The sequence below is a fragment of the Mycteria americana genome, chromosome 18, assembly GCF_035582795.1.
Source record: "Mycteria americana isolate JAX WOST 10 ecotype Jacksonville Zoo and Gardens chromosome 18, USCA_MyAme_1.0, whole genome shotgun sequence".
In the NCBI taxonomy this organism is placed as follows: Eukaryota; Metazoa; Chordata; class Aves; order Ciconiiformes; family Ciconiidae; genus Mycteria; species Mycteria americana.
The window spans coordinates 11,553,167-11,579,828 of NC_134382.1; the positions used below are offsets into that span (position 1 = coordinate 11,553,167).

At 46.4% G+C, this 26,662-nt stretch overlaps 2 protein-coding genes across 5 annotated transcripts; one reads left to right on the top strand and one right to left on the bottom strand.

Annotated features, from left to right (window-relative positions):
- Positions 1 to 22: 22 nt before the first annotated feature.
- Positions 23 to 4,513, bottom strand: TNFRSF9 (TNF receptor superfamily member 9). The gene is made up of 7 exons (XM_075520462.1): positions 3,995 to 4,513; positions 3,784 to 3,906; positions 3,385 to 3,522; positions 2,850 to 2,916; positions 2,616 to 2,752; positions 2,254 to 2,388; positions 23 to 1,312 (listed from the first exon to the last, which is right to left on the bottom strand). The coding sequence occupies exons 1-7, from the start codon at positions 4,113 to 4,115 to the stop codon at positions 1,185 to 1,187; spliced, it is 849 nt and encodes a 282-aa protein (XP_075376577.1). The 5' UTR covers positions 4,116 to 4,513; the 3' UTR covers positions 23 to 1,184.
- Positions 3,782 to 14,297, top strand: PARK7 (Parkinsonism associated deglycase). Of its 4 annotated transcripts, none has more exons than XM_075520466.1 (7): positions 3,782 to 3,902; positions 8,172 to 8,306; positions 9,380 to 9,481; positions 10,142 to 10,201; positions 11,061 to 11,130; positions 12,793 to 12,879; positions 13,835 to 14,297. In XM_075520466.1, the coding sequence occupies exons 2-7, from the start codon at positions 8,217 to 8,219 to the stop codon at positions 13,993 to 13,995; spliced, it is 570 nt and encodes a 189-aa protein (XP_075376581.1). In that variant the 5' UTR covers positions 3,782 to 3,902; positions 8,172 to 8,216; the 3' UTR covers positions 13,996 to 14,297. The 4 variants fall into 4 exon arrangements, with proteins under 4 accessions (XP_075376581.1, XP_075376580.1, XP_075376579.1 ...); XM_075520465.1 differs by lacking the exon at positions 3,782 to 3,902 and adding an exon at positions 4,463 to 4,583; XM_075520464.1 differs by lacking the exon at positions 3,782 to 3,902 and adding an exon at positions 4,922 to 5,615.
- Positions 14,298 to 26,662: the final 12,365 nt, after the last annotated feature.

The window sequence follows — 26,662 nt, forward strand, 5'->3', positions numbered from 1 at the left end:
GTGTGGTTTCGTGAAAATAATCTGCTGAATGGAGAGATAGGCTGTCACTCTTCAAACACAAGAATAGCATTCTCTAAGTTGAAATCGCATAGAGGGGAAAAATCACCCTTTACATGACATATTGGTGGGTTTTCATTCTATTTTTTGAATAACATTTACTGAAGAAATAAAATAAAATACTTGGTTTTGTGAAAGGTTAAAAATGATGTTGCAAATGCCATGAGTCAAACGTGCATTTTCTTTTTTCTCAAGACCAAAGTAACAGTAATTGATCAGAGACAGATACAGTGTCTGATGTTAAAATCTTTCCAACCTCAGAGCTACAAAAATAGTACCAGAAATGTATCACATCTACATATACCACATCTGCAATGTACATAATATGTTTACATCACCTAAAAGATCAAAGTTGAATGATGTAGGATTGAAGGTGGTGCAGTCCAGCTGCACAGTAACATCTATTTCTAAGATCAAGTCAACCACAGCTTTTCTCAGTGTTTCCACTGCCTCTCTTAAGCCAATAGGTGTAATACAACAGCAGATGCAAGCTGTTACAAAACGCTTTGCAGCTCTAGATTTTTACGGCTTCCTCTTTCCTACATATAAGATGGTGTGCAGTGGTCAGGCCAGGTATCCGTTTCTGGAGCTGATGGGATCTGAAATGAGGTCTATCTGTATTTGCACACGAAACCCAAGACTGTTGGGTTTGAGCCACACTTCAGGAGGAGCTGCAGCTCTAGACTCAAGAGGATGCCTGGTAATGTTAATAGAGATCATGAGTGTCACGTGTGGCTCTACTATGTGCTACGGATCTCCTTTTTTAGCATCAAATGCTTTCAGACTGCATGTAAATTATGGCCGAGGCACCATTTATAAGAGGGACCAGAAAGCCATTCTGCCCTTCTATTACTGCTTTTAAGTGCAGTACTTCTTTCTACATGTAGATCAAGTACCACTTCTTCAAAATATGATTCCTAGTCCTAGAGGAATAAAGTCTGCAAAGTAGATCTTTTTACTTATTTATTTCTTTTTTAAAGAGATGCAAAAGATGCACTTTTTCCTCAGTGGCTGGGCTATTTAGCGCTCTGAAATGCACAGATTCTGATACTCTCTCTATGTAAACAGGTTCTTGTTCTGTGTTCCAAAAGGAAATTTAAATGTGGTTGACCTGGACAGTCCAATTCCTAGTTCGCCAAAAGATCTCTGAATTCCGTGGATTTGCCACAGCCCTGATATTCACCTTGTTCTTCCTCAGGAAAGCGGCAGCTGCAGGCATCATCTTCCTGAACTGACTGTTCAGGTGTGGTATGCACTAAAGAAAAAGATCAAATGTTCACTTTCTGTTGTATTTATTCAGCCATCTTATTTCCCCCTTCCTCAGTCACAACTGTGGGACATCAGCAAGAAAAATTATTCCAAATGATTCAATAATCTGAAATTATTCCCCTACAGCATGTACATCTGATAAAATTAATTTATTGTACTTTGTTTTCCCTAATGCAACAGGAGCTGCTAGTGCTCTGTTTGCCATAGGAATGAAAGGAAGACCAACACAGACTTGTTAGATTTTTGGAGTAATGCTATTGTCTCCTGTATTTGGAATTACACTAGAAGATCAAGCCCATATCTCTAGGAAAGGGGAGAGGAAGAGAGAGAGAAAAACCCAAACAAACAAAAAATTCCAACTATAAGCTATGTTGGATACAATTCCACCTCATCTTTGTGCTGAACTCTTGAGCTTCTCTGGGGCTTATTAGCTCTCAGAGGGCAGTGCTGGATTCAGGCTGACTCTGCATCTGTGTAGCAGTACGTCCTGACTGATACCCCCTCCTCTACTGCAGCTTAAGTTCAAAGATGCTCACTCTAGGCCATGCATTACTGTTTCTGAGCAGACAGAACTGGCAAGTGCTATTGCCATAAATGCCAAGGATGGTACTTGGAAGTAATAAACAGAACTGGCCTTTAACTGGATCAGCCAGGCTCAGCTGAGCTTTTTCACCTCCCATGAATACTTCACTTCTGTGGATATGCATGCAGTTAACCTGCAATGTTGACAGAACACCCACAGGTAATTAAGTGCTTTCTGCAATAAAAATTCCAAACCTGTTTTCCTTTCAGTTGTTGTTTCTGACTTACATGGCCAAAAAATGAAGCTATCTGCAACTATCTTTGAAAGATACATTAAAACCTGGATTCCTGATTTCCGTCTAGTTTCAAAAAGAAAAATTGAATTGAAGAGTGTATCTAGCTTACTTTTCTTGAAGACAGCATGTAGTTTCTTTTTCTGCCAGACACTGAAGCATATGCATGAAGGTAGCAGAAACACTATGCACAACAGCCCAGCTACAGTAAGAGAAATTCTGATAATGTCCATCTGGAGGTCCTTCCCTAGGAAGCAAACAACATTCTCTAAGAAGCATTACAGAGCAAAGTTCTATGGCCCTTGAATTAGCTGACAACTTTGTCTCCAACTCTGCTTCTGGATAAGTCTGCGACACTGGAAATGGATAGAAGAAAACCACTCTTGCTTTAAATGGTAAGTGAATGAGCTGTAGTATGTTTCAAAGTAGGTCACAATTCTTTAGCTCTATATGCAGTATTATACAATGACCCACCTGGCACAGTGATAGACAATGGAGTTGCAGGAGATGTGGTAGGTAGAGTAGTGACTAAAGCACCACTATCTGAAGCGTGTTTGCAAATGACATCTTTTGCTGCAGTTCCAGGCTCCAGGACCTGGTTTGCAGAGCACCTGAAAGACATTTAAAGCAAAACAGAAAAAAAAAAAATCACGGAAAAAAATCCAGTCAAGTGTAATAGCTTGTAGCATTTATTTTTAGATCACTTACTTTGTCCAGTTTCTACAGGAGCCATTGGGCTGATCGTTAAAAGTTCCATAGCGGCAAGTTTGGCAACCTTCAACAAACAAGGACAGATAAATTTGTACAAGATGAGCATTTAAAACATGTGAAACATTATTTTTACCTGCTTGTACAATTACTATGATCCACGTTCACAGAATTACTATTTCAGAAGCTGCTCTGAGTATGCAAGGCAAGTCTTTCCCTGTGACCAGTTTATTGGGCACCAGATGCCACAAATCATCTGGAATTCCCAGCTCAGTTTCCCACACGCTGGCGACAAAAAACCTGTTGTGCAAAGGAAACTAACTGGTGCACGATTTGAGCTGCAGTAGGGCTCAGAGTTCGGCGGGTTTGTCTGCTGCTGTGCTCGCGCCACGCACCATGCAAACTGTTTAGCAGCAGTAGCAGCTTTTATCTTGCGAGGTCTTTACTCGAGTTGTTCTGCGCCGTGCAAGAGGTAGTGGTGCGTCCGGTGCAGCGAGTGCAGGAGGTTTAAGCTGGTGGGGAAAGGTGACCTTACCCTTCCCGGTGTTCTCCTGGCCCACACCGCAGCTTGGGTCGCAGCGGGAGCAGCCGTTGCCGCTGCAGTGATACCCCTCCTTGCACGTACACTCAGCATCGCTTTTTGAGGAACACTCTTTTAAATACTTGAATCTTCCTGGAAGGTGGAAACGAGCCGTGGGTTAGGTATGCGCTCAGGCACACGCAGCCCAGCAAAGGCTCGGGACCTTTGCTCTCACAAAAATGAGGCTGAGGGCTTCAGCGGGAAGCCCCGCAGACGCATCGCGTTATTTTGCGGGCGCCGTTTTCACTCGCAGCGACGTGACAAAACTCACGCACGGTCTTTTACCCCGGGAAGGTAACACGGGGCAGCGAGAAGCCGCCGCCGTCCCGCCCGGGCCCCGCCGCCGCCCGGTACCTTCGCACTTCCGGCAGAGGGTGCAGCCGCTGAGTCCCGCCGCGCTGGAGAAGGTGTCGGCCGGGCACTGCCGGCAGGACGCGCCCGCGCCCCGCCCGCAGCCCGCGCTCACCACGAAGGTACCTGCGGGCCGAGACAGAGGGTGGCTGCCGTGGGGCCGCGCGCAGCGCCCGGCGCCCCCCGGCCCGGCCCGGCGCGGCCCGGTCCTCACCCGCTGGGCAGTCGGCGCCGCACGGCAGGGCGGTCGCGGGCCCCGCGCTCAGCGCCAGCGCCAGCAGCGCTGCCCGCAGGAGCGCCCGTGCCCGGCCCGCCCGCGCCGCTGCCGGTGCCATGGGGTCGGTGCGTGGCGGCGCGGCCCGCTGGAGTGCGCGCGGGGCGGCGGGCGCCGGCCCTTAGGGGCCGCCCCCGGAGGGCCTGGCTGCGTCAGCCCGGGGGCGGCGGGGAAACCCCGGCCCGGCGGGGCTTTCCGTGCCCCCCCCCCCCCCCCCCTCCCGGGCGCGACCCCCGGCTCTGCCGGGCAGCGCCCTGCAGCCCTGTCACCGCTGCCGGGCAGCGCCCGCCGCTCCCCACCGGGGCTTCCCGCTGAGTCCCGCGCGGAATCCCCGCGGTGGCTTGGCGGCACGGCCCGGCCCGTCCGCGCCGCGGGCAGCGGGCCGCTCCCCGGCCGCGCCCCCGAAAGGCGCGGGGGAGGGTCTGGGGGGCGCGGCCGGCGAGGGCAGAGGGGTTAGACCGCACCGACGTGTCTGCAGACACCTCCGCCGGGCGCGGAGACGCTGTGTCTGAAACCGCCTCGGGGCGAGGTAAATCCCACAGCGCGGCCATAACGGAAAGGAGCGGCGCGGCCGGCCGGCGGGTCCCGCCGGCGCTCGGCGCCCTCCCCGCGCGGATCAGGCCGGGGGCCGCCGAGTCGGGCCGGAGCGGCTGAGGCGGGTGGGTGGGGAACGGTGCGGCGGGCCACGCCCGCGGGGGGCGGGTGACGGGCCTGCCGGCACGAGGCCACATGACGCTCGCTGCCCACGAGTGGCGGAGGCGCTGGCCTGACGCGCCCGGCGCTCCGCGGCAGCGTGGCCCCGCCCCCTGCGGCTCCCCGCGGCCAATCCCCGCCGCTCTTGTGCGGGCGCGTGGCCGCGGGCGCCGGCCTGTGGCCGCTGGGCCGGAGCGCGGCCGGCGGCGCGTGCCCCTCGCGAGAGCGGCTGCCGCGCGCGTGAGCCGGCGCCGGGCCGCCTGGGCAGACGGGAACGGAGGGACGCGGTGGAACACGCGAGGAGCCTTGCAGAGTGCGCTATAACTGACAAGCGAAGGCACCCCCCAGCTGGTGCGCGCCCGGCAGGCAGCGCGAGGACCAGGCCGTCGAGGGTTCTGAGTGGCGAGCAGCGTGAGCAGCACACAAAACCTCCCGTGCCGGGAGCCGAAGCCCGCACCAACCCCCGGGCCAGCCCCCAGCAAAGCCCTTCCCTGGGACGTGCTCTCCTGTGACGTGACCCGGACTCGAGCTGCTCTGCCAGAGCTCTCGTGAGCCCGTCACCAGGGAACCAGAGCCGGGCTGCCAGCACCTGCTAGTAGCGGTTTTACACAACAGGGCTATCTGCAGTCCTGAAGGGCCCCGTTAACGGGTCCGTCGGCCTTTCAAAACATAGAAACCTCCCCTTAGAACCAGGGAAAACTCTGTCCTTGAGCCGTGGGCATTTTCTGTGTACCGTGAGCCGCGGGAAACAGGGATATGGGTGGGACATTTTGGGCAGAACTTGGAGAAGAACGGTGACTTGGTTCAGCGCTCCACATAAGTGCGAGGGCTGCCTCAGGAGCAGCAGCAGCAGCAGCTCGTTTTGAAGGTACGTACCTCGCGATTGCGCTGCTGTAGGAGGGTGGCGTCACGGTGGTGGGCCCCGCAGCGCCGGCTGAAGCTGCGTTCGGAGCGAACGTGAGAAAAACGCAGCGTTCTGCAAACGGAAAAGGAGGACGGACGAGTATCGGAGACACGACCGCGACGAGAGCGCGGGCAACGCGCTGAGGGGGCGGAGGGGGAGGCGGGCTGCAGGCCGGGGGTGCGGAGGGGGAGGTGGCGGCGGCGGCTTCGCCGCGTCGGGAAGGCGGAGTCGGGGCGGGGCCGTCCAGAGTCGCCCGCGCCTCGGCCGAGGTGAGTCGTCGCCGCCGCCGTTCCCGCCGCCCGCGCGGGCTGCGCCGCGCCCCGGCTCGCCGGGGCTGACCGGAGGAGCCCCCGGAGGGCGGTGGGCGCGGGGCGGGCCGCCGCTTGCGGAGGGCGTGGGCCTCGCGGGGCCTTGCGGGGGGCGCGGAGGCCTCCCGGGGTTGCACCGCCTCAGCGGTGGCTCTGCTCAGCGCCCGGCCGCGGGCAGGGTGGGAAGGCCGCTGGCTTGTCTTCCGGGGGCCGAGCCTCTCCGCGTCTGTGCTCCGCGCGATTGCGGACTCTCCTGTGCCGCAGTTCGTGGTCTTCTGAAATCCTTGCTACGTCGGATGGTGCCGTGTCCTAAAATAAACACGCGAATATGTCGGGAGGTGGCCGTTCATCCGGACTGGCTGAGCTAATGACCCTTAAAGTTTCCCTTGCCTCTGGTAGCTAGCTGTGTGCCCGGGGCTTTGAAGGGTGTGGTTTTTTTTAAAGCCAGCCGCCTTAGAGTTTCTGATTCAGCCATCTGCCAGAAGGCTCGAGAAATGTGCGTGTACCCACGTAGGGGAATACGTTTAGCTTAAAGGTTTGAGGCAGCCTGTGCATATGCTGGCGCTGAGAAGCAAATGGAAGACTTGTATTTACTACGCCTAGATAGCTCGCTAAATGAAGTGACTGTTATGTCTGTATAACTTGGTTCTGCCTTTTCGTAAAACAGCCTTGCCCTGGCAGCACTTACAGCGTGACAGCTATTTGCATACACACGCACTCACGTAAAGAGCAGTACTAATGCTCGAGAATTTGTCAGTGTATTATGATAAACGTCTAAGGACAGTAGGGAGAGACTGCATTTTGCTAGATCAGGGGAAAGAGAAAAGCTTTCGGGATCAGGTGCCTATTTGCATCTAAAGAACTAATGAAAGAGAGGGCTACAAACTATGATCTAGAGTATTTTTCTACAGTAAGAAGCAAATGCAGTATTTCTGCATTATGGATATTCAGGTAGTCTGTTGCTAGTTAGTCAAATTAATATGAAGATTAATTTTGCAGAATCAACGTATACCTTCAACATGAATTATTAAGAAGCTCCAGGTTGTCCTGAAGTTAGTGCTAATACCTGTGATTTGAATATACTTGTTCAGTTGGCCTTGCATTTGACAGTACATAAAGCTGCCCTAAAAGTTGGATTTGACACACTGAATTAGTCTGCTTGGGCTGGTTCTGCATGCTGCAGGACGCTCTGCTGTATATTACTGTGTTCTAGAAATACCGTCTTTCTAAATCAGGATAACAGTAGGGAGCGAACCTGAAAATAGGTGAAGTTGAAGCAGGATGAGGGGATGGTTTTCTTCATGTAGGGAACTAAACGTGGATCTCATTTTATGAAGAGCTCCCAGGTGCTATGTGCATTTCTGGGTGGAAAGTCCCTACGTAGGAAAAAATCCCTGTCTTGTAGAGTGGATCACCTGTGAAATGCCTTCTCACACCACTCATACTGGTCTGATGGACTTCTGTCAGACCAGTATGAGTTAGTGTGTATTTTACATGATGTAGTTAAAGTTGCTTAACTTAACCTTCAAATGGAAATTTGGCCATTCACCTCAACTTGAATTCAGGAGCTAAAAAAAAAAGTCTTAAGCCTAGTTTGTTCCATTTGCTAAATTCTGTGGTCTGCTCCCCCATCACACATATGCACACATGTTTCTCCCCCACAAAACTGTGAAATACCCAGAAAATCTATTGCTCAGGTTTTGCAGGGGCACTGGTCGAGTCATTATAAGTCACAGGAAACTCTTCATGAAGCATGGTGTGTGGAAACTAAATACCAGACATGAGGTCAAAGCTCATGTAAGCCCTTTTTGTAAACGCTGACCTAGGTAGGAGTCAGGAGTCTGGGTATGAGTGAGGGTGTGCAAATTGAAAACAACTCTGCCACCCACCTTGAACCCTTCTCTCTGGCAGACTCAAGTCATATGAAGTCTTGATTAGGCCAGGCTGCTTCCTGTTCTGGTGCTGATGTGCTGTGCCTCCCACTGCACAAATGTCTTAATCCCTTAATATCATAATGCATTCTTTGTAAAAAGCTCTTTAGTTAAATGGGATTGCTATGAATATTAATTAAAGCTAGAGAACCATTTTGAGGTGGCTTAAATGAAAGATAATACAGAAATGCAAATTCCTCACTGTTAAACTTCACCGTTAGGAAGGATTTGTACTAGGCGATTTGCCTTCTAACCACGTTGTCTCTTTCTACCCCCCTCAGCCCCTCCCTTCACAACCATCTCACCTGATAGCAACCCCTCAAGATATGGCCTCAAAAAGAGCACTGGTGATTCTAGCAAAAGGGGCAGAGGAGATGGAGACTGTAATCCCCACTGATGTTATGAGAAGAGCTGGGGTGAGTATGCAGACAATGAAAAATCTTTTTGTGAGTGCTTGGTCAAGGGAAAATCTTGGCCTCAAGTTGATGTTCATTGCTAGGAGTTCAAGGTGTAGTCTGTTGTATGAGGTGAAAATTTACCCATGCCTTCTTGCTGGTTAGCAAATATTCGTGCCATGCCCCAAATAAGCAAGCACGACTACTGACATTTGTGCAAAAGATAAACTTTTAAAATAGGAGCCTAATGTAAACTGGAGTGGGTGTTTCAAGTAAATCTTAGCTTGTCAGAAAACATGGCTAATCCCATGCATAGTAACAGGAAGTGCTTTTTTTGTAGGGGTCCGAACAGCTCGGTACATTACAGCTCATGACATTTGACATTACGTAGCTTTTCTTGAGCTACTTTTAAAATTCTGTTATTAACCAGAATTCTGTCTGATGGGATTCCTCATGCTGTTTGTTCCTTTTGCAACTATAGTGGTACACAATGTTATCATCTGATTAGGTATGAAAACAACATTTTACATACACTAACTTCATGTGTATAGAAATTACTAAAATGAAAATTACCTTCTCCCACCACCTTTGTCATTCCATTAATGTACTCCCCATTTTGGCTGCCCTAAGAAGCACAAGCTTGTCTGCTTATTTAGTGAATGTGAGCTGTGCCATGCCCATCTATGATATTATGATCAGGCATCTAAAAGTCAAGGGAGAAAATTGAACATGCCATAAGTGTGTTAGAGAATGGCTTGAGCCTGCAGAGAGACTTTAATTCAATACCTGATCTACTTAGTCCAGCTCTCCTGGGTTGTATTGTTTTGTTTAAAACCTGTGGGATCAGGTGTTCTCTAAATGTCCTGTTTGAAAAGTTGAACTATTAGTTGAACTATTTTGGTAATCTCTAGGCGAATATCACTGCTTACCTTGTGTGTTTGAACTTCATCTTGGTTTGGGGAAACTTAAATGTTGCTCTGTTCTTGACAGCTTTCAGTAGTGCTTTGCTCATTCTGTATACTACTTAAGAACTAACGTATAAGAAAAATGCCCTAAATTCTTGAATTGTAACAATATATGTATTCTTCTGTTAGATCAAGGTGACTGTTGCAGGCCTAACAGGAAAAGAACCGGTGCAGTGCAGCCGAGATGTCTTCATTTGTCCTGATGCTAGTCTTGAAGATGCCAGAAAAGAGGTTGGTCATCCCCCTGATCTGATATAATGGCCAACATAGCCTTTCTCACAGTTTCAGAGGTGAATTTGGAAAGTTTATGCATTACCTTTAGAAATATGTTGCATGTTATGTTAGCTCTATGCAGTACTGAATCATAGAACTGCACATCCCGCAGTGCTCCCCTTCAGTGTTCTCCTGCTTCATAGCATGCTAGGATCAGACAGATTTCTTAATTCTGCAAGGGTATTTGTTTTTGCAAAGCTTCAAACATAGAGCTTTATTTTGTGTGCTAGTCGGCCCAACAAAATACCGTGATTTGGAACAACTGAAAAGTTCTGATGGGAAGCTAAACAATGCTGTTAGACCTGTACGGTAAGGTTGGAGTAAAACCACTTGTCCTTACAATGCAAGAGCTGCCATTTGCTTGCTGAAGGTCTTAAATGCACTAGGCTTAAAAGTTAGTTCTGTGACAGACTTTATCAACAATAGGCTCTTCCTGGACTAGGAAACAGTATTTTCTTCCATAATTGGAACTGGTTGTCTGATCATGAAGTGTTGTTCAACAGAAGAAAAGGTAGATCACTTTGCTTCTCACTCGAGTCAGCTGTAGTGGCCTTAAAACAGTGTAATGTATCTACCAGCCTCTGTTGAACAGAACAATTTTATCTTTTGTTTGTTTAGGGGCCTTACGATGTTGTGGTCCTGCCTGGGGGTAACCTTGGAGCTCAAAACTTGTCAGAGGTAAAGTTCTGGTATCTTAAAGATTCATGGGCATTCTCATGAGTAGTGGGTGATCTACACTTGCTTAGTAATCCTGCAAATTCAGTTCAGCATCTGAAAATTCTCTTCTGAATGAATCAGTAAACTAATTGTTAATTGTCTTAAGCCTTCTTGTGAATATATAGGTGAGACAACTGGGTAAATTCTTGGACTTTGAGTATCTAGTTAAGCAGAATAAAAATGGAAGGGTGCTCTGTATTGTGGGAAAATCTCTGTTTGTAATCACATGAAGATGAAACAGTTGCAAATGAAGATTTAATGCCATGAAATATAAAACAGGCTGAACCCACAGGAGACTGTTCCTTCGCTCAAGAATTCTGTCCCTGGTGCAAAACTGTTGTAGTGGTGGTATAAATACCTTGTGGAAGGCAGGCCGACAAACAAGTTGATCTATCAGATAGGATTTAGATGGTATCACACATTTGTAAGTCCTGGAATATGCAACAAATATCCCATATAAATCTTCTTAAGAATGATAGAGACTGTCTGGAGGTATCTCATGAATACTCTTTCCTATTTGTCTTGTGAAGTTTTCAAACAACTTTCTACGGCTATGGATTAACCAGCTTTTATGTGGGCGAAGTACTTCATTGCAGTTCCTTCTGATTTCCTTGCTCTTTCCTTGTGGGGCAAGTATTTATTGGTTTCAGTTTTTCTCCTTCGTAGTGTTTTCATTGCCCTCTGTCCTGAGGCAGGATGGCGAGTTGTCAGCTGGTTTTCTTTGTGGAACTTGTTTATGAATTTGCAGCGGAAAATATTTCAACCGTGCTTCAAATAATCAACCCCAAACAATGACTTGTGATATGGTTTCTTCATACAGTCTCCTGCTGTGAGAGATATTTTGAAGGACCAGGAAAGCAGAAAAGGCCTGATTGCTGCTATATGTGCAGGTGGGTTAACAAGACGTCTTGCTTTGTAAAGCATTTGGATATGTTGAAAGGGCATGCAGTCAGTTTCCTGTCTTAGAGATCTGTATTCCTGTAAGTTAGTAGCAGGGATTTGTACTATACATGCACCCATCAGCATTTGAATTTTTTGTAAAGTTAATAGCAGAGGAATCTCTAAAATACGTGAACTCTTATCCTGCAAGTTCTGCTTGGTACCCAGTTCTTTCCAATGAGTTGTGTTACTGTCTTTAACCTAAAAAGTGAAAGGTAATGTGCTAGGATTTTTTACAAAATATTTGCTTATTCTGGTGATCTTTCTGTGAGGACACAGTGCTGGCAGAACATCATTACTATAAATTTATCTCACATCTCCTCTCTTGCCCTTTCGCTTCAGAAGGAAGGCTGTAAATATAGAATTACAGGCTCACTCTCCCTCATCTGAGTGGTAGCAAAAGATGGAACTACTCTGAGGAGAAGGCTGTTTGCTTACCTATTCTGCACAGCTAGGTATCCAGTTCATTCCTTTGTAAGATTTGTATGTAAAAAAGCAGGATGAACAATTGCCAATACTCCCAACTGAACTGAGAGGCTGGCCTAGGTACCTGTAGCTGAAAACGAGGAAAGTGGCGATGAGTGTGTAAAAGACAGTCTAACAGTGTGTTTGTGGAGTGTGTTTTCACTTTTGTTTTCTGGTACGTTGCTGGGGTTTTTTTGCTTTCATTCTTCAGTTAGGTGATACGCATACAGAGTTGTGAACATTCTTGAATTTGGCAGTGGTAGTCTTCTACTTCTCTGTCTGTAGCTCTTGCAGAACAATCGCGAATTCACGGTTGCCCAGTAAAGGCCTTTGCTTGTAATCAGGATGGTTCATTTATTTAGGTATAATGCTTCTTAGAGCTGATTCCAACTGAACACAAAGAAGGTTATTTCCTGGACTATATCTGAAATGAATCAAATGTACAGAAATGAAACTCACATTAGGCAAATCCTGCCTTCAGTTTCTTTTGGAATTCCCATAAGGATTTTCTGTCAGATGACCTAAGACCTCTTGACACAAACTCCTTCCTCAATTCAGGCCAAGGAGGAAGTGTGAAAAGAAAAGAGAAAGACTGTTAAAACCAAAAACTTAGCAGTTAGCCCATGATCTGTCCAAAATACTGCTGGGTATGCAATTCCAACATGTAAAGGCTTGCTCAAATGAAATTTTAGCTGTTAAGTCTCTAAATTCAGGGCTTAACAAGGTCGTAAAGTAATTTTACCTAGTTAATGTTTAGATGGAAATGCAGACTTTTTGTTACTTAGTTTCAAGTAGTTTTAAATAAAATGTATTATTTGGAAGTAAAATGGCCATTGTTCTTGACTCCTTCAAAGGCAACACAAGCATTGGTAGGACAGCTGCGTGAACTGGGTGTTCTCTAAACCCCCTCTTTTCTTCATCTGTTTCTCTGCTTAGGGCGTTTTGTGTAATAGAATGGGAGAGGTTATACAGCTGTGTTCTTTTTGAGGCTTTTTGCTTCAGAGATAAGGGCTGGCATCAGGTTTATAAAAAGTAGTCTGTCCACAGTGAGCTTTGGCCCCTTGAGGGCCTGGTGCCTGAATGTGTGTTCTTAAAAGTGTTCATAGCAGCAAACAGTTCCTCACTGGTGCAACTTCGTGTCCTTGCAGGTCCTACTGCCCTTCTGGCACATGGGATAGGGTTTGGAAGCAGAGTCACAACACATCCTTTGGCCAAAGATAAAATGATGAATGGAGGTATGTAATAACTTTCGTAAGTTTCTCTCTAAACCCTTCTTGGAATTTTTTGGTTTTGGCTGAACCCTTGAATTAAAGAAAGGAAAATAGCTTTTGTATCTTACTTTGTGTCTCTGAATTTCCTTAATGCTTTCCTGAATGTAATCAAAATTCAACTGAATATGCTAAGACTGTATTTCTAAGTCTGTTTAACCTGAAAATACAGGGCCCCATTAACGTTCTCATCCTTGCGGAAGATACGCTGCTGCTGTCATACTAGGAGCATTTTTTCCCTTATCCTCTTGAGGCTGAGCCATCTCTTGCCCTTTTTGTTCTTTGCCTCAGTGTTCCCAACAGCAAACCTCAGCAGCACCTTTCCTGCTCTCTCATGAGTAGTGCTTTGGTGCTGTGAGCAGCTGATGGGTCTACACTTCTTTCTCATAACTAAAGGAAGTGGTGGTGAAGCACTATTAAGAAGTCATTCTGTGAATGTTAACAAGCCTGAAGGTGAGCAGGAGATGGCAGGGTTCCTCCAGTTTCCTCTGCATGCATTTGGAAAAAAGAAAGTTGTGAACAGCTACACAAAAGCAGTCTGACTTCCAAAAGTAACCCCACGGGAACTGACAGGCACAGCGAGCGCTTCTTGATGAGCTTGTAGAATCAGAGGTGCATTCCCATACCATGCGAATAAGCTGCCAGAGCTCCCTGCGGGCCCTTTTCCTCCCTGAGGACTGCCAGGTAGTGATGAGCTGCTTGGTTCCGGGGGGCAGGGGTGCAGCGCCCAAGGCAGGCTGGGCCCGCACAGGTGGCTGAGGTGCCTTCTGTGGAGCACAGACGCTGTCGGCGGGGAGCCACCGCTCCTCAGCTGCTGTAGCCTGCAGGCAGCAGTGCCCTGCGGCAGGCAGGTCTATGATCTGCGGCAGCTGCGGGCACTGTGCTGGAGACTGACCCTCTTTCTGTTGTGTGTCCTCCCAAGCACACTACTGCTACTCTGAGAGCCGCGTGGAGAAAGATGGGAACATCCTCACCAGCCGTGGCCCTGGTACCAGCTTTGAATTTGGATTGGCCATTGTTGAAACACTGATGGGGAAGGAAGTGGCCGAACAGGTGAAGGCACCCCTAATACTGAAAGAGTGAAATCCTGGTGTGGGACAGGGAGTAGGACAATTTTGGATGGAGAGTCTTGTCCTTTGTAGAATAACTGTAAGATGCACTGTTGTAAATACAATTTAATTGTGGGTGAAATTAGCAACTGTACTTGCCTAAACTGGGATACCTTAACAAACCAATGGTCTTTATTTCTGGAAAAAGATCCTGTTAGCAAAAAGCTTCATCACAAAAAAGCAGCCAGCACCTAATAATCTTAGTTAGCTCTTGGATGGCATTTAAAAATCATATGGGAAAATGTTTGCCGAGTAAATAAAAATGAAGCAACCCTGCTTGTGTGTTGTTGCTTTGTGTGTTTTCTCCCAACCCAGACCTGTTAAACCTTTTTACCACTATGGCTAGCAATGTACTATTGAAAACAACTCCTGTCTAGAATCTCACACAGTTCTTCTGACGTGTGAGCTGAAATGAGAAGGTGGTCAAGCACTGGAACAAGCTCCCTAGGGAAGTGGTCATGGCCCCAAGCCTGTTGGTGTTCAAGAAGCGTTTGGGCAACACTCTTAGATACATGGTTTAACTTTTAGGTTGCCCTGTGCAGGGTCAGGAGTTGGACTTGATGATGCTCGTGGGTCTCTTCCAACTCAAGATATTCTGTGATTCTATGAAATAGATTATTAAGTTGTAACTTAGAATTTGTTAAAACAATATTTCGTTTCCTGTATGCAAATAAGGCCAATTACTAGTATTGATTCTAAGACAGCATGGAACTAAATTAAAAGCAGGAATATTCTTACCTTGTCAAGCACCCTAGAGTTCCTATAGCTAGCAGGTTGTCCATGATACTATTGGAATTTGTCTTCTACATTAAATGATTGCAGATCCATTGAGCTATTCAGGCAGCTAATAATCGGCATAAAGCAGGAAGTTTGGACTTAGTAGCTTACCACCAGTAGCAGTGCTTGTTTCTGCTTACTGTAAATCAGAACTTGATACAAGCCTGGTTTAAGTGAGCATATGTCAGTTTAGAGGAGTTGCTGGACAGGTCTCTGGAGGAAGTAGTGGAGCTGTATCCCCATGATAATTAAGAATTTGGGATCAATTTTTGTCTTTGCTACCTGTCTTTTACCAAATAACTCTGCTGTTACCTGGCTCTGTCAGCAATCACTTACAACATGGCAGCTCACTGGACTCTGAAGTTACCACAGCATCTGGAGACCTGGTTCTGCATACATCTGAAGTGTACAGTCTGAACTTTAGAAAATGACTGCATAGGTGCCTTCATGATGATTGCTTATTTTAATGGGAAACAAGTTCATTCTCAATTACTGCATTTTGGTAATGAAATACATAGGTACTTTTGCCAATTTAGAATTAAGAAATGTCTCTACACTGTTAGTATCTACTGGAAGAACTGCTTTAGCTGTATGCTCTGCCTCTAATTTGTTTAGGAAATCTTCCTTATTCTTCTCTAGCTTTGAAATATGCTCAAGATATGCAAAAAGTTCTAATCTATGTAAGATTGGACATGTTTGTTTGTTAAATCTGCACGTCTAACTGGTATTGCCATGCAAATGTAAACCAAATGATGGAAAGATTCTTTGTCCTAGAATCTGGAATAATCACTTGTTTTGTAAATGAGCATGATTCAGAATACAGGAAAAGCTGTGCATTCCTGGGCTGTAGTACTGCTTTACAGCATTAGAAGGAAAAAATTTCTGTGCTTGTATTATATTTAGGCTTCCAGAAATCTTTTAATATAAGGCATTAATGAAGCGGACAGAAATTTGATTATACATTTTTATTTTTTAATCTAAGGCTGAGAGAGTTCAGTTTACAGAAAGGAGGTTTTTCAATGTGTACATTTGGGCTTTCCCACTCCTATTAAAGTAGTAATAGGAAAGCACTCAGTAAAATGCGCTTAGAGCCCATTAATGTATCTGGTTAACTTGCAGATTCTTTCACTGCATTCAGCAAAAAGGACCTGGTTAATGACCTGTGGTAATGCTGCTTGCATCACAGTTTCCTTCATAAAGCTGACCCTGTTCCCAACCTTTTACATTGCAGATGTCCAGCAAACCTGAATTTACATGGGTTCTCTGTTTCTGCCAAGGTGTCGTTAACTCAGTCTTTAGTTAGGGGAGGTGTATGAACTAAGATTAGGCTAATTTTCCTCTTAGGGGAAGTGTTAAGAAGGAATTTGCTGATTTGAGGGGAAAAAAATTGCCTTCCAATTTGTGAAATGCTTTTTTCCTCTCTCCTTATCCAGTTCGTACAGAGGTTCCCTAGCTGTTACATATCTCTCTTCCTAAAATCCCCTTTATCTGCTGCTGAAAGATGAGATGAGGTACTTTTCTTCTCGGTGTTTCATGAGCACTAGAAACGTTGTGCCTTTTTATTATTGGCAAGCCTTAGTTTTAGAGCCTATGGTAATTGGATATTTGCTGCCACAGAACTTGGCTTAAAATGAAGAGACTGCATCCACTCTTCTCTAGCTAGCATTTACCATTCTGTTCCCTGACAGTTGGAGGATTTGGGGGATGGATTGTTTTCCTGCTGAGAAGGTAGTCAGTTAGCATCTGCTGTATGCCTCGTATGCCTCTCAAGAACAGTGTGGGTTTTTTTTCTCTTTATTCTGGTTGTTGTGTAGGCTTGAATGCATAATTGAGAGTGAGCTCTTTTATTGACTTGAGAAGTATTATATGACTTAGGGACAGGAATGTACACAAGATGGCATAGATGCTAGTGTCAGCAGTGAATACTTGTAATGCTGAAAAATATTTCCCTTCAGAATGAAGGAGATTATAAATGAAGCAGCAGCTCTGAACCAGAAGAAACAAAGAACATGCGGAGAGTGAGCAGTCTGGTTTTGCTGCAGTTCTTTGGCAAGTTTCTTTCCAAAAAGGGAAAGCAAAGTACACAGGCGCAAATCCTAATCCAGGAATATGTCCCTCCGAGCAACAGAGAAAGGATGCTCTTCTAGAGAGAGAGAGGCATTACTTTTGAAATAGGTGGAGACAAACGCAGCCATAACGGATGCAAAACAGCCTGCACACTAGTACTTACAGCTGTAAAAGTACACAGGGGAATATGCTTCATCCAGTAATTACAAGCCTTGGACAGCTTGCTAGCCATTTTGAATATGCATACTACTTGGTATGACCTAACTACAAGGCACGAAACCCACAGTGACTGTCAGAGCAAAGAATGATTACTTAATCAGATTATTTTGTTTGTTCTTTCAACAAAAAAGATGCATTGTGATGCAAGATGTAAGCAATGATCCCAAAAGATAAAGACGGCTGTCTTCCAGCAGCGTGGATGACATGTGACTTGGTTGGAAAGATAAGCATGTAAAAGAGAAGTAGGAGGGTGCCAACCACAGAAATAATCACGAGCTCTGGATCCATACCATCATTCAGGTTCACATGCTGTACCTCCAGAAAAAAGGATGCATTGCTGTTACAGGGAGACTACATTTTAGTAGGACAGGGGATGCAATGTTTGAAGTTTGAAAAATAAGCAACAAAACACTGAGTGAATGAATAAATTGTTGCTCAAAATTTTAAATGATAGTTTGGCATGTTTAGAATGTGGTCTTGCATGTGGTACGTCTGTGTGAAATGCAGTGTGGAAAGAAAGCAAAATACATAAAATGAGAGCTGAGCAGGCCCCAGCACAGGTCTGCGTACCTGCTGCCCTGATCTGTCAGCTAAATGCTTACTCCGCTAACATTTCCTAGCTCCGAACTTTCATGGAGGTTCTGTAGTTCTTGCAGCATCGTCACATGGCAGGAAGTTAAAAGGTTTCTGGGAAGAACAGCAAAAAGGGACAGGCTGCCCCTGCCGGAACAATTTATCTGGCCTTCAGCCTCTTCCCTGCTGTCTCCTGAGAAGCATCCACAGAAGGGAAGGGGCTAGGAGCAGGTTGTGTGAATCGCTGTAGCGGGTGCCGCCTCAGACACTGGCCCAGCTCCTTCAGTAAGCGTGCGTTCAGTGGGGTAGGCATCCCAAGGCAGACCTTACCCTTCCAGAGCTGCCAGACCTGCTGTACATGAATCTTCCGTGTCTAGGAGCATCCCCCTTTCTGCATACGTGGATACTCTGCAGAGCTCTGTGCATGCAGAGTAGGCTCAGCCACACAGCCCAGAGGTGAAGGAATTGAATCCAGGTCTCCTGTGTCCTGAGTACTCTAACCAGTAGATTACTAGTTAAGGGACTAGGCAGCATTATTGGTTTGTCTTTTTCTGGCCACTCTTTGGGAAATGGGGCTGACGTACGTAATAGGCTCCAGAAGCAGGTTCAGACTTGTAAAACCCAGTATCCTATTTTTTAGGTAACGTAATTCCTCTGTATTGTCTAGGTGCATTGAGGACTCCACCGGGTGGCACAGCAGTTAAGTATTGCAGTGCTCTCTGTTGCACTGTCTCTTTAGCGGCTCTAGAGCCTTTGTGCTTTCTACAAAACTGTTGTGTGTGCTAGAAGGTGTCAGTGATTTTATACAAGCTTATATACAAGCTTTTATATTCAGGCTTGTTGTTCTTTTCCTTAACTTCATTCAACAGCTTCTAATTATACCCTTTGTGCCACCTTAAATAATTCCTCCCTGTGCAGGGTTTACAGCCCTTTGAGTCCTGTAGATACTTATGTACCTTTAACAATTTAATTCAAGGCCATTCCAGTAGTGGTAGAGGGAGGAAGAAGTAAAGGTGTCTGAGGATCTCATGCAAGCACTCATATTCTAAAGAGCAGACTTATGTCTAGAGAGACTTGTGTAACAATGGCGACACTGACTTTTTCCTCAGCTGCTGAAGTTTCCCAGCAAGACTAGGGACATAATGATTTTCTGAGCAAATCTTTCTGATTTCTAAATATCGATGGTGTAACTATTTTTACAGTTCACACTGTCAACAACTCTGAGCTACAGCCAGAACTTGCCTTGCAGTTCAGGCGTATACTCAGTCAGTAACAGCTCTAAAGCCTGCAACCATCCTCTCCTCATTGATGGTTATGGTAGAATTTCCTTTGGGATTCTCGGTGTTCCTTGCAATCTTGTAGAGCAGCTATTCTGAATCAAAGGAATTCCCTGAATGCAAACAGGCGTGTTTCTGCAGGTGATTCTGCAATGAAAATTTCATCTGCTGTGTGTTGAACAGAGGATTTCCACTATTAACTGTGTAGTTTGACTCTGACTATAGCCCCAAATATTTAAAGATCTTTATTTTTCAGTAGACTATAAAGTGTAATCTTGTGACTTACTCCTTCCAGTCTAGTACCAAATTGAATTTTCTTTAATTCTGCATTTTTATTTGCTGTTCAAGACCTAGTGAAAAGAGAAGTAATTCCATTCTAAAGCATCGGTGAAGTTCCCCACAGATAGCTGTCCAAATCAATGTCTCCTGTATTCTGACCAGGAATGCCCAGAGGCAATTTTCAGGTTTTTGATAAGAGCTTTTGAAGTCATGTGCATTACAGCACCACATGCTTGAGACAGACTGCTTGCTCCTTCAGGACACCCAAATTATCGGCCTAAATTTGCTGCCAGTTCCTAAGAAAAAAATTTTCTTGAGCAGTGACCATCGTTCCTTCAAACAGCTCGGAAAGTTTTTTCCAGGGTTGAGCAGCAGCTGTGGGCACTGAGAGCCCACCGTGGCCCTGACCAGCCTCACCTGGGCCCTCTCGGCACCCTCCGCCCGTAGCCCAGGAGCTCCATGCAAGCTGAGGCTTGGGCTCAGCTCTGGTCTTTGAGGAGCCTGAGGGGGCTTCCTGGTTTGACTTTGGACCTGCCTCTCTGCTTCAGAGCTGCTGGATGATCCATCACTGGACTGCTGGCTGAAGCTGTTGTTTCTGCAGGACCTGCTCGGCTCTCCTTGCTCAGGTACTGTGGGACTATGCCCCTGGTTGGCACAGGGTGCTGCCCTGGCTGGCATCGCTGTTGCTTTTGGCTCTGCTGTTGCGGAGAAGCTACTGCTGTTGCTCCCTGCTAGTCAGTACTGCTGTGTTTGCTCTTTGAGAATACAGGATTTGCAGCTGGGCAATGCAGCATTGTTTGCTAGCTCTAAACCTGGCAACAAGGATACCTTCTGCTCTGCACTTTAGTTGGAAGTGCTTTAGTTCTTAAGAGATTCTGTTCATGGATCTTGCTTCTAGAATTTAGGAATTTCTGAATTGCTGTACTCTTAAGAGGCATATTTCTGTTGAGGTTTTTGCAGTTACAGCTATTCTTTAAACTAGTGTTTGGTTTCTCCATGTTGTTAAGTTTCAGTGAGTTATTTTGGGAGACTGGTCTGTATGTAGTTTCTAAACCACTTTACATTGCACACGTTGCACTCTAAGTACTACCGACTCTGGGAGCTGCCTACTTTTGTACATTGAAACGTGTCCAAGTTATAATGAGTTCTCCTAAGAAAGCATTGCTTACTTCCACATACACACAGCTCTAGTCTCAGACTCCCACTTTCTCCTGTATTATTTTGTATATAAATTGGAACAAGCCCTCTGACAGTGCAGTCACTGGCTGGGCTGGCCATGACTGGCAGGTGGGAGGCAAGCTGCCTTGAGCAGGGATGAAGCTGAGCGCTGATGGCACCGCACTGCCACTTGCATTTTTAACAGGAAATCTGCTGCTGGGTGGGGAATGGCTGTCAGAGAACTGGCAACAGAAGACGCATTTGTCTGTGCTAGCTTCTCTCATTGCCACATCTGATGTGTTAATCGGTTGTTCTTCCGCTGTGTTTGGCAAAGGAGTACTTTCCCTTCCTTTTGGTGCTGCAGAAGGGGAACTAATGCTTGTACTAGGAAACTCTAGGAATAACGCAGCTCGAGGATCCCTGTATGGGCTTACAAAGGCACAGGCTTTGCCATGAGCTTTCAATCAATCCCTTGCAGCAAACATAAGAGGCTTTTTTTTTTCCTCCTTCCTCCTCGGAGAACTACAGAGTACTAACACCCTTAACATAACTTAGAAAAAAGAAAAGAGTTCCTGCCCAGCCCGCGGTGACACCCGGCAGGCCGCTCCCGGGACCGCGCAGCCGCGGCGCCGTCCCCAGACAGCAGCCCCCGCCGAGCGGCGGGCAGCGCCAGCGCGCCCCCGTGCGGGGCCTGCGCGCCCCCGCTGCTGCCGCAGCCACGGCGGCTTCCCTCCCTCCCGGCCGGCCTCCTACCCTTCCTTCCTTCCTTTCTTCCCTCTTTCCCTCCCGGCCGGCCTCCTTCCCTCCCTCCCAGCCTTCCTCCTTTCCTCCCTCCCGGCCAGCCGGCCTCATTCCTTTCCTCCTCCCTCCTTCCCTCCTGGCCTGCCTGCCTCCTCTGCTTCCTTCTTTTCTTCCTGGCCTACCTGCCTCCCTACCTCCCTCCTTCTCTCTCTCCCTCCGGCCCTGGGCACAGTGGAGGCCGAGCTCGTGCAACAGGAGTTTCCATCGGTCACTAAAAGGAGTCGGAGGCTTTGGCCTCTCTAGCTTTGGGTAGAAAGGTCTTGACTGCTTGGGCATTACTGTGTGTTGAGCCCGTTTCAGGGGAATATTCAGCCTTGGTGAATTCTCCAGGGCTGTAGCCAGCGAGACTGCATCCCGTCATATCGCTTGAGAAAGCCAGGGTTCTGTATTTGTGTTGGGCTGGTCACTCCCTTGTGCATGACTGAATGTCCCAATGTAAAGCTCGGGCGTTAAATTGTAAACTGGACTGCTTGTAACACAAGCCTTACTCTTTCTGCTGCTCCAGGGCATGCAATAGCATCCTGTCTTATCGTGGAGACTGCTTTTGATCAAGTTGGTTTGATTAAGCTCAGATGACAGGAGAAGTGTGGCCTGGGAGAGGCAGTATGTCCAGAGCACCCTGCAATGGCCTGTTCAGTTGTTAGCAGCCCAAGAAGCTGAGCAATCTCGAGCTAACTCTTGCGCACTGCGTTGTGTTACCCAAAGCTAGGACTGGACTACTGCCTGCGCCTGCTGCCTCTGCCTCAGTGGAGCGGTGGTCTGCTCCTCCAATGGAAGGGTTGACTGAGGAGTGGCAGGGTCCTTGGCTATTCCCGCAGAACAATACTATTGTGTATTGCATCCAGCACAGGGCATCACATGACTGATAAAACCTATAGAAGAAAATGGCCTAACGTGGTCTCCTCCCCCCTAAAAACATGTATGTTTAGACTGTCAGTCTTTAACAAAACACTAGCATTAAATCGTTTAACTTGAAGCTAGGAGCTAAACAGTTAAGCCTTCCTTCAGGCTAGCCCTTCATCTTCAGACCCCCGTGCCAGTTCTGCATCAGCCTCTGTATAAGGCAGGAGCTCACTGGCACTTGCCTCACTGCCATCCATTTTTTAAAGAGTGTGTCTTGGACAGGGCTGTCTGTCCCTGTGGCTTTTAATGAAGTGACCACTTCAGTTCATTGGGTTTTTTCAGCATGATGAGAGATACTCTGTGAAAAGACAGCCCTCCCTCCCCCCAGCAAAAGCAGTTCAGGCTATTTTAATCCCATGAGCAACAGAATGTGTCAGGGGGTGCGCTGTAATCTCATCTCCGCCTTGAGTTGTCAGAGACCTCTGCATTGCCACGTGCCTATCGCTGTGCTGGAGCAATGTAGATTCTGCATCGTAAGAGCACAACCCCAATTCATATTGCTTAAGCTCGAAGTGCAGGGGTGTGCAACCAGGATGCAGGAAAACTTTTCTTGAATAACTTGTCAACATGATAGATGACAGATGAAGTCACCAAGTGCAGCCTAATATGGTTGGAGTCTCAGGTTTCCTCTGGACCTTGCTTAACAGCCAGTAAATGACAACACAGGGATTGCAAGGCAATGAGTAACCTTGCAAAGGTCCATTTGCTGTTCGCTTGTGTCTCCCTTGCACCTTGCCACGCAGCAGCTGGACTCAACGTGGCATGAGCTGATGTGGTCCTCAGTGTGAACTTCCCTGAAGCTGATAAGTTCCCCGAGAACTTCATGCCTGAAGACTGCGAAGTGTATAGGGCTGGTTGTATGTTCCAGTTGCCTTCCAGAAGGGTGCTCAGTAGTGAGTGCTCACTTGTGAGCATAATAAACACGTTGGCAAAGGTAAAATACGTATTTTAGGCAAGAGGAACATGCCCCTCTGTCTCCTGGGTAGGTGGTGGGCAGGCGATCATTCTTCTGCATCAGGCCTGATCATCCTATGCTTGATCCAAAGAATTTGTGCGTGGAGGGCCTCTTAGTATTTTCTCACGATGGCTCAATGTGCAGTGGTTAGAATCCTTGAGCAGATTCAGGGTGGTGATGGTGGGGTAATCTGGCAACATTTCTTTCTCTGGTGTTTCATGGCAGTATATTTGCACTCTTCTTCCTTTGCAGCTTTCACATGCTAGCAATTTGTGGGTGACAGTTTTAATCTTCAGCAAGAAGCTGCAGGTTTTAAACATAGAAGCATCTCTTCCTCTGAATCATTTTGTAAGGAAATGAATAGCAGTAATGGTTCCCATGTTTCAGTGGCATGCCACTTAAAATTTGGAATACCTAACACCTTTTCCAAAATTAACCGCAGCTGGGATCAAGGTGCACACCAATATATAAATAATATAGCAACAGTCTATGAGCAATTGCGGGTGTGGCTTCCATATATGATTCAGAAAAAATAATGAGCTGTGTGGATGCAAATAGGCATTTGGGCGGGGATTATGCAAGGCCTGAATTACAATGCAAGATGGGTGGGGGTAACACCTCTTTCAGCTTACAAATGCTAATCACAAGCTCAGCAGCCAGAAATCTCTGCAGCGCTATTTAACAAATATTAATAAGTATAATTAAACCTCGTGTGCTAGATTTTCAGTGCCAAGGAGCTATGAGAAACAGAAAATTTGCTATATGTTTTCAGTTTTAAATGAATATAACCTGCTTTGGAAAGCAAGCTATCAAGAAAAGACAAGACTAGACTACTTTAAAACAATAAAAAAGTTTACCCCAGGAACACTCAACACACACACACAAAATCAATAGGTTACCTACCTGCAGAGACCCTACAAGCAGATAAAATTATGCATCTTGTTACCTCCATCTCAAATTTTCTTCTTGACAGTAATCTAGAGAGCATGTATTTAACATACAGCTTGTAATACTATTAAAAGCATTTATAAGGGCCACAGTCTGTAATCATGAGTTTGAAGGGTGGGAATTCCACCGTGACTGGTCTGGTCATCATCTTAACCCTGAATTCCTGGCAAGAGTCGGTTTGAACACCATCAGCAACTACTCCCTACTGTAATAACTGCCCTTGCAAAATTGGTGTCTTTGTCCTGGACTAGCTGGATGTTTTGCTTTATCATGTCAAACCTACCACTTCACTTGGACTGTTTAAAAATAAAACCAAGGCTGCAGCAGGAGGAAATGCAATCTCAGTGAGAGCTCTTCTGCAGTTTCAGGACAGTAGCCCTTGTGCCTATTGCAGTCTGGGAGTGAATGGAAAACTAATAGTGACAGCAACAACAATGATCAGTAATTTTAAATGACTGCAGAATTTAATTATGTTGTTAATCAGCATGCTTCCAAATCGGTTTTATTTTCTGTCTTGATTTATCTCTTATGATGCAAGAGGAACTGGCGATGGAGAGGTTTTTAAATGACCTCCCACTACAGCTGTGCGTTATTTCCTGACATCTGTTTAAGAGCAAGTTACCATGGTGGATAAGTTAAGCTAATGGGTTTTTCAAGTCACCAGGTACTAACACAGCCTCTTCCCTTCAGGAAAAGGTATATTGAGGCAAACATTCTATCCTGTAGTTACCAGCTAGACTCAGCTCCTCTGGGTTGATTTGCTAGTCTGAAACTCACCAAGTGGGGGGGTTTTCACCAGAGCAGCCAAGCAGCACTAGGCAACGCTGACCCTTACACAGGGGAGATATGGCAGAGGCTTCTTGCTGCCACTGGTTACTCAGAGTGCGTTTTTGCTTGTGGCATCGACAGTTTTGAGCCTGGGGAAGAGGTCACATCCCACACCCTCCCCCCCAACTTTGCTGCCAGCCACATTCCATTGAGGTCTGCTCAGGGATCATGGGTTCACCGTAGGGCTGCTCTGGATCCAGCCCTCTGTAGTTGTTGCAGTACCACTCCCTTCGCCCCAGCACCGCTGCCCCTGGGACCGATGGCTCCTCACTGACATGGCTGGGTGGTCACAACAGTGCTGCTGAGGCAAGAGAGAGAGACTGCTGGGGGGGTGAGCAGTGTGCATAGCCCACTTCAGTCAGGAGGCTACGGGAAGCGTTGCCTTTCATTAGATGCACATCTTTCTTCCCTGTATTAACACAAATTCCTTGACTCTTCAGACTTCAGTGTGTCAAGTCATAACTGCTTTGAAGTGTGATTATTCCAGTCAAATCTATCTGGCAAGGGGCTTCCTCCTCAGAGGCAAGCTGTCAGGCCTTGCCCAGGTGAGCCCAAGCTCTGAATATTCAAACATGTGATCAGGCTGTTGCAAAAGCATGTTGTGTCCTGACAAGTCTTACCATGTGTCAGGGGATGAGCAGAGAAATGTCTTCTGGCCAGAACTTGCAAAGCTTCCCCCACAGCTCTACAGCCTTAATTACTCACTTGGAAAATGGAATACAATTTTTGGATCGTGCAAACTTTGTCCCCCAAAGCACAGGAATCTGATGTCTAAGAATACACAAGCGAGGCTTCCATGTGCCTTTGTCAGTGACCTCCTCATTGTCACCCAGAGAGAACCACTGAACTGTGGACCAAGTCCTCAGTGAAACCTTATCGCTTTGGATTTTTAAAGGGAAAATGGCCAAGTTACTTAAATGCTGTAAGACGTGCCTATAAATGACTTTCCTCATACTGAAGAGGCATGTGAGCTCTGTAACCTGCTCGAATGTCTTGCTCATAGCCAAGCAGTTCCAGTCGCTATTTTCAATTCAGGTTCAGTCTGTTTTACTTCAGTTACAGTCGCACTAAAGTTTATCATTTAATTTCTGGAATGAGACTTAACGCTGCACTGTTACTCAGCTGACACACAGTAGGAAAGGTAGCATCGCTACAGAGTAATTTTTTTTTTTTAATACTCAGGACTGAGTAGACAATACCAATAGTTTCAAGAAAGGAGTGTGCAGTTCTCATTTTTTTTTTCTAGGAGAAAAACTATAATGGAGGTTAGGTTAAAAGTCTTGTACTTTTTTTGGAATTTCAGAAAAGGTTATGTAAGGCCATTCAAAAGCACAAGTTTTATAAGGTTTTTAAGCTTTTCAGCACTATAAATATGAAAATAGTTTGCACTCAGAAGTAGGTCTTATTCTGAGGAAGTAAAAAATGTCTTGCTGCTACATTAGCAGAAAAGGTTCTAGCCCAATGACTAGGGAACTTCCACTGCTAACAGACGTGAAAATAAGTGCCGGGGTGCAGGGCTGGGGAAATTGTAACAAATACCCTATTTTATACCAAAGACACGTTCAGCTGTTAGTGACTTTAGAAATCTCTTTGGCCTGCCTTGCGCAAATACTAAGCAACAGCATCAAGTTGGTGTGAAGTGCAATGAGTTAGGACAGAAAGCTTATCCTATCACTGTATTGACAAAGAGAACAGTGAATTGAGACCTGGCAGCAAGTGCGATGGCTCAGACTCGCAGTTTTACTTCATCCACGTGCAATGTCTTATACATCCAGTAATACAGAATGGGTGGGCTGGCCACCCTGTCAAGAGGGGTTCATTTCTCAGTGTACGCACTGGCCATGTGACTTTTCCCT

Bases quoted from the DNA above. Each gene is read 5' to 3' on its own strand.
- PARK7 (XM_075520466.1), top strand. From the start codon at position 8,217: ATGGCCTCAAAAAGAGCACTGGTGATTCTAGCAAAAGGGGCAGAGGAG. The intron at 11,131-12,792 runs GTGGGTTAACAA...GTGTCCTTGCAG, and splicing joins GATTGCTGCTATATGTGCAG to GTCCTACTGCCCTTCTGGCA. The intron at 12,880-13,834 runs GTATGTAATAAC...TGTCCTCCCAAG, and splicing joins AGATAAAATGATGAATGGAG to CACACTACTGCTACTCTGAG.
- TNFRSF9 (XM_075520462.1), bottom strand. From the start codon at position 4,115: ATGGCACCGGCAGCGGCGCGGGCGGGCCGGGCACGGGCGCTCCTGCGG. The intron at 2,917-3,384 runs GTAAGGTCACCT...TGTTTGTTGAAG, and splicing joins CCAGGAGAACACCGGGAAGG to GTTGCCAAACTTGCCGCTAT. The intron at 1,313-2,253 runs GTAAGCTAGATA...CTTTTTCTTTAG, and splicing joins ACATGCTGTCTTCAAGAAAA to TGCATACCACACCTGAACAG.